The 7,484-nt window shown below is 31.7% G+C and overlaps 1 protein-coding gene across 1 annotated transcript; it reads right to left on the reverse strand.

Annotated features, from left to right (window-relative positions):
* Positions 1 to 5,162: 5,162 nt before the first annotated feature.
* On the reverse strand, positions 5,163 to 6,153 carry LOC137811402 (chlorophyll a-b binding protein, chloroplastic). The gene has a single exon (XM_068613133.1). It carries the CDS (start codon positions 6,029 to 6,031, stop codon positions 5,237 to 5,239), a length of 795 nt encoding a protein of 264 aa, XP_068469234.1. The 5' UTR covers positions 6,032 to 6,153; the 3' UTR covers positions 5,163 to 5,236.
* Positions 6,154 to 7,484: the final 1,331 nt, after the last annotated feature.

Genomic DNA, 7,484 nt, shown 5'->3' on the forward strand with positions numbered 1-7,484 from the left:
TGCCTTGGTTAGTGTTGCATTTATTGCTAGGACTAATGTTCCATGAATGTTTTGTAATCGATGAAATATTTGTCTTAATTGTTGTGGAAAAATCAGATTTATGGTTACTCATATTTTTCGTGAAGGGAAAGTGTGTCTTGATAAGTTAGCTAATTTAGGATTTATTCATAGAGAATCATTTCATTGGTATAATAAGCTTCTTTAATCTACCTATATATCGTTTTTGTTAACATATGGGTTTTGACCTAGTCTTCCATATTTTTGTATTTTTTTTTTTAATAATATTTGTTTTCATGTGATGACAGATGATTGTTATTATTTGAAGTATCAACCTAACTGAGATATCAAGTTGCATAATAATACTTAACATAAAAGTATTTTTATAAAAAAGTACAAAATGTCTACTAAATTCATGTTTAACTGATTTATGCTTTACATGTTCTAGATGTTGTTGACCATGCCTATAACATCTGGGTCTTATGTAGTACAAAATACTTTAATAATTTTTTATTAAGAAAAAGTACCTTCTTAAAATAACACTAAGACAAAATAATAAAATAAATATGTACGTTTAGTTTATGGAAGAGGGAGAAGCAACATGATAATTAATTTGTGGTGTGAATTAACCCTTCCGCACTCCATGATAAATTTGATAATGTTATGTTTTGAGAATGAAAAAAAAGAAGAAAAAAAGAAGCAAGAAATGAGGTCATGCATGAGTTAAGAATCGTAAATTGTAGAGAATAAACACAAGACCCACTCCGCCACTTCACATATGTAAAGTTCCGAGACAGAATAAAAGTTCCATTCCTTGCGAAATAATCAAAATATCATATATACAAACCAAGTGCACATCACCCATTTCATTTCTCTAACATTCTTCATTTTTCTACGTAATAACTCATGCATCATATGAACGTTATTTTCTTTTTTCATGACTTTCTTTTATCATTTCTTCACCTACTAATCCTGTTCATCATAATATAAGCTGGGTGATGTTGGTAGAGTATAATAAGCACATTGCAAATTACATTAAACAACCTCATAAAGCCATTCATTCAACCCTCAAATTTTTGTACTTTGATATAACTCAGTATAGAATGGTAAGTTAAGCGAATTGATTTATTTAAATATATTATATTTTTACAACTTATTTCATATATTATTGTAGTGCAGTCAATATGGAATAGTTTTATTCATTTATTTATAATCCTAGAATCAAAGTATTCAAATTTTTTAAAATAATTTAAAGTTTGAATCCAAGTAATAAAAATAATAATTGTACCGATTGGAATCGAACGAGTCTCACAAGTTTCGATATCCGGTTTTGATCAATTAACATATTCAAAATACATTAGGATTAATAGATGATTAATAAGGTTAACCCATACGGAAAACTATGTAATACCCATTTAATTATGATTCATACGTTAATCCTGATCCAACACCAACATATAAATAAATACAACTTTCAAGAAAAGGTACATCATTATTATACATTTATTACACCGAATACTCATTTGAGAGTTGATGCATCTTTTGCAGGTATCTTACAACAGGTATTCTCTGACCGAACAAAGAAGAAAAACTTGACTGAAAAAAAAGAACAAGAACTGAGGAAGAGTTAGTCGAACAAGTCCAATAAATAAAAGAAAAAACACGTACCGACCGATCAAAACGAAAAAGTGAATTATTTAGTCGCTTAAAAGAATAACATTTATAATAATGAAAAAAATATGCAGTCTAATTAAAATTCATTTAACCCAAATTAAGTCAATTTCGTAGACACGTTTAAATGAAAACTATATTTTTCTAACTCATTTTGAGTCAAATCCGTACTAAACCAAATTGATTAAGAGGTTTAAACCTATTTTCAATATCCTTTGAATTACGTTCCCGCAACCAACGTAATAATATATTATTAGGCAATTATCCATCAGTTAAAAGAATCAACAATAAAATATATCATTAATAAAAAATTGTTAAGATACATGTATTAAAAATGAAGGTATATTAAAAGTTGTTACTAATTTTAAAATTTGTGAGGCATTAATTAATTAGTTAACATTTGGGTTGATTACATAAGTTAAGTAGCTGAACCGACCAAAATAAATGAGAGATGTTGGATCTAGCTAGGGGTAGGTCGGAACAGTAGAAAGTCCAAAGTGTGAAAGAATAGTCCAAAATAGTGGAATTAATAGGCCAGGATTTACAATAATGTGTTTTGTTTTGGTGTCATCAATATTTTAATTCCAAAAACCTTCATATATTATAAGGCATGTTCCACATATTTCGACATGTCGTCCCCCTCATGCTCTCTTTTCCCAACCCAACCCACCTATTACTTTAAAGATGTGCTCAGATATATGTATTTATGCTGAAATACAAACCTATGTACACCCTTCATTATGATACCAATTACTCATATTTCTTTTCCATATTCAATAAGCTCTTTTTACTTTCCAAGATATAATTTTTTTTTGTGATAGATTGTGTTAGAGGTCAACTGAACTAAAATAATTAATTTGGATATAAGTCTCACTTTACAAAGAGTCATGATATATTGATACTCTTTGACAGTAACACACATTTGACGTTGTAGACGTGACAATGACGTAGCAGAATAAGATTGCGTGTGAATGAGTAACTCGAGCTTCAAAATAGGGTAAAAAAGAATATATTACATCGGTTGTTAATAACAACCGTTGTAATATATTTTTTTTACAAAAAATGACTCATATTACACCGGTTAAACTATCTAACCGATGTAATATAGCTCATATTCACACGTGGAAGGTTGTTCCGATTGACAGTGGTGTTGGACTGGAGAGTTTCGCCTTCAATCCTCGCGACGAAGGACCTTACATCGACGTTTCCGACGGTCTCGAATCATCAAATGGCAGCGTTTTAAGAGTTGTGTGGATCTGTTTCGACGTTGACCAGTTCCGCGCTATCGTCTACGACAGCAACCGCACACGGTCCTTACTGTTAGTGGGCGGAGTTGTTCCTGGTGCGTCGTCACGTCGAGCGCGACAACGACGATCTCGACGAGAGCGACGATGTTGCATACGTCGAGTGATTTGAGGACGCAATCGAGGAGCTTCGGAAGGAGCTTATCGAGCAGCGGCTTGGTGATCTGGAGGGGTCGCAACCATGAGAACGACGACTTTCAACTCGGTCTCGCAACATAGGAACTCGTAGAGGAGGCGATGGAGCCAATATATGGGCAAGAGTGTCATCGGAGGAGTCCTCGGTGGTGGACAAGAGTTACGAGAAGCGGTCTCCGACATGCTTCTGAAAACATTATTGTTACAAAACTGTCTTTGTCACGTCATCATTTTTTTTCATATTGGCAACATCAAATGTGTGTAAGAGTGTGTTAACAAAACATTTTTCCTTTACAAAATAGATTTTATGAGAATGAGTTAAATTTAATTTCACACTTAAAACTAGTTTGATTATAAGACTTTTCACTTATACTTTATGTTAAGAACATATGAAGAAAATTACATATTTAGTTAGGGTATATTTTTGGTTTTTTTAACAAAATAAAATAATTTTAAAAGATTTTTATTTTATTAAAATGAACATATCTTTTTAAAATTAATAAAATAAATAAGTCTGATTAACATGATATGATTTTGTTTTAAAGAAGTCATGTTATGATGACACGACTTTGATAAAAAAAAAAGTGCAGTTGTCTCAATGTGATACGACTTTAGTGTTAAATGATACGACTTTAGTGTTAAATGAAAGAGAAATCATCATCTTAACATGATCTTTGTACAACTCCAACACTAAAGTTATATCACTTTGTCCCAATTTCTGTTTCACTCCAACACTAAAATAATGTCATAATAAGACTTTTAACTAAAATTATATCATTATAACACGATTTTTTCACATTCAACTTTTAAAAATTTATGCCACACCAAACTATTTTTAATTATTTATTTATTAAGATAAATTTTCATCCTTATGAAATAAATTTAACTTTTTCCGAATTTATTTAATTCATATTAAATCTATATGGATGTTTATAAATCACTGGTAAAACTAAGCTATGTTACCTGGTGGGCCAAAAGTATGAAGTACCCAGTGGACTCAATGTGGAGAGTCCATCCTTAACTAACTTCTTGCACCTCCTTAATTGATAACCTTTGTACGGACTCGTTCGTCATTTTATATATTACGTGACATCGTTTTGGTACAGTGCAAGGCAAAATCTAATTTCAACTGGCTACTTGTTCTTTTGCTATTGCTATTGTTGTTGTTATTAAGTTAATCTTCACAATGAATTTCTTGTCTAAAAAAGATGCTTAAAACGGTAGCTGTAAATATATTAACTATAGACATTTTAAAATTTCTTCTTTTATTCATGTATCAAACTCCATGTAACGGGATTAGGCTTGATTGTTGTTATAAAAGTGTTTCTTCAACTTTGTAATATTTTTAATGAATAGTTAATGTTTTTGAAAGTTTGTAATTTTGTATGCTTTTAAGCTTGAACTTCTTCCATCTCTGTTTCACTAATACAAACTGGCATGACAGGTCACATTAGCTACAACTTTTTTTTCTTTTTCTTTACATTTAAAGTATGTGAATTAGAATGAGCCTAAACGATCTTCGAAACAAATATTCTCCGATACATGACTATTTCTTGGTACTAAGAAATTGGGGAAAAGTTCTAATGAATCTGCGAGTTTTTCTTGGCCAACATATGTTCTCTAAAGTCTAGTCACAGAAGGTTGTCATGCTTGATCCAAATTATATTTAATATTTATTGGTTGAAATTTGTTTTATTGTTATACACCTTGCATCTTTTAGGCTTCATGATTAAATTAAACCTGCTTATCGTCTGCTTTCGTAGCCATATCGGGCATGTTTACAAGATCAGGTACAACTTAGTGATTCCATTGTTTTGTTTTCTTGCTTCGAAGTCTTTTGATCTGGTCTTCCTTTGGCATTGTTTCTCACAACAATGACTATCATGGCTGAATTGTCATAGGAACATTAGTATGAACTAAGAAAATTTGCTATTTGTTTCCTATGTTATTAATTTGGTAAATGTTGTGGGGACGCTTCAATGATTAGTATGCATTTGGTGATTATTAATTGGCTTGCAGAATAAAAAAGTGCAGAGAGAAAACAAAACTGAAAAATGATCAAAAGGTACCAAAAAGGCATAACTCATTCATATATTTCATTACATAAAAACTTGAAATTCACAGTTTTCTCACTTTCCGGGGACAAAGTTTGTGGCATATGCCCAGGCATTGTTGTTGACTGGGTCAGCAAGGTGGTCTGCAAGGTTTTCCAAAGGTCCCTTTCCGGTGACAATGGCTTGAACAAAGAAACCAAACATGGAGAACATGGCTAATCTACCGTTTTTGAGCTCTTTCACCTTCAACTCAGCAAAAGCTTCTGGGTCATCAGCAAGGCCCAATGGGTCGAAGCTTCCACCTGGGTAGATTGGGTCAGTCACCTCACCAAGAGGCCCACCGGCAATACGGTAACCCTCAACGGCACCCATTAAGAGAACTTGGGTGGCCCAGATAGCAAGAATGCTCTGTGCATGGACCAGGCTTGGGTTGCCCAAGTAGTCAAGTCCACCCTCACTGAATATCTGAGATCCAGCCTTAAACCACACAGCCTCGCCAAACTTCACACCGTTACGGGACAAGAGTTCGGGGAAAACACAGCCCAAAGCTCCCAACATAGCCCATCTGGAGTGGATGACTTCAAGTTCACGGTTTTTAGCAAAAGTCTCAGGGTCAGCAGAAAGCCCAGCAGTGTCCCAACCATAATCACCTGGGAATTCACCAGTGAGGTAAGATGGTGCCTCACCGGAAAATGGGCCCAAATACTTGACACGGTCTGGGCCGTACCATGGGCTTCCAGAGGAAACAGACTTAGAAGCTGTTTTCCTCATGGAAATCCTTCCAGTGGAAAGGTCAGGGGTGGAGGGGGAAAGCTTGATTGCTTGGCCAGCCAATGATGATGAAGAGAGAGCCATTGTTGAAGCAGCCATTGGAAAATAATGAAAAGGTTTGAAAGTGAAAGTGGAGAGAAGGGTTATGAATGGTGGTTGCTGTAGTGGTAGCCTAGAGGAGAAGTATATATAGGTTAATTGAGAAGAGGGTTCTTATCTAAATATCACATGAGATCTCTATTTCAATTTCTATTGGTTTGGATTTGGAGAATGATTTGTGTCCACTAATTGCTTCTTCCCTTGCCCCACTCTTCTCTTTCCAATTCTTTCTTTCATTTCCTTCCTCACCAACTCAGATCACATATCTACAAACATATCATGGAATACCTCTTCTACCCAATCACAATTTGCCACGTAAGATTTCTTGGATACCCTCTATGATATTCATCTAAATTTTATAGTTTTGCAGAACAGGGACCATAGAGTATTCATTCCATTGCTACTTCATTTCAAGCCATAAGGTTCAATGTCAAATTCCATATGACCTCAGGAATTACCAATTTATAATTTCACTTTTAACAACCATATCAAAAATCAGATTCAATTTTTAAATTGTCATTGCAAACTATATTTATTTGTGTTTAAATTTTTTATGGAAGTATATACTTTATTCTTAATAATATCTTTCAAATTTCAACATCTCAAGTTTTATAATTACCTTACACATCTAACATTGAAGAAAAAAATTTAGAAAATATAAATTACTTGTGCACTAAAAATAACATTGTACCCTTTTACTAATTTTACAATACAGTTACACTCTTTTTCCTCAGGTAAGGATAAAATGCATACTTTTTTATTATCGTATTTTCATTCAAATTATAAATAATATAAATTAAATATTACAAACAATATATATTATTTAAATAAATATATAAAACTAAAGTTAATATTTCTATCATTATATAAAAAATACACCATTTTGGTAAGTTCTTTTGATATTATATTTTAATTGAAAAATTTATTCTTTGATAAATAAATTTTATTTATTTATTTAATAAAATAAATAATCAAATAATTTATTTTAAAACTATTAAATAAGTTCTCTTTTAAAATAGCGGCTACATATAATACTATTTTTATAAAATTATAGTCATATATTTTTAAATTGTTTTTTTTTCTATTTTTAATCAATAATTTATAAATAAAATAAAATCATATATATAAATATGTAAATGCATATATTTTTGCTAGTAGAGATTAGATTTAATTTATTAACATAATATTCCACGCATATATTTTCATTAGTAAATAAATTTAACTTATTAACACTAGCGGAAACACATGCTTTCTCGTATGCATTCACATTTTTTATTTTTACTATTATTATATGTATATTTATATTTATTTAAATAAAATATAGATTTATGTGTATCCATATGTATAAGAGACAGAGAGAGCATGAGAGTTATGTTATTGAATTAAGAGATTTGAGAAAGAAAAGAGATAAAGTGAGAAAGATCGAATAAAGAAAAACCGGTGATAAAATCCC

The sequence above is a fragment of the Phaseolus vulgaris genome, chromosome 2 (assembly GCF_051622355.1).
Source record: "Phaseolus vulgaris cultivar YP4 chromosome 2, ASM5162235v1, whole genome shotgun sequence".
NCBI lineage: Eukaryota > Viridiplantae > Streptophyta > Magnoliopsida > Fabales > Fabaceae > Phaseolus > Phaseolus vulgaris.

Bases quoted from the DNA above. Each gene is read 5' to 3' on its own strand.
- LOC137811402 (XM_068613133.1), bottom strand. From the start codon at position 6,031: ATGGCTGCTTCAACAATGGCTCTCTCTTCATCATCATTGGCTGGCCAA.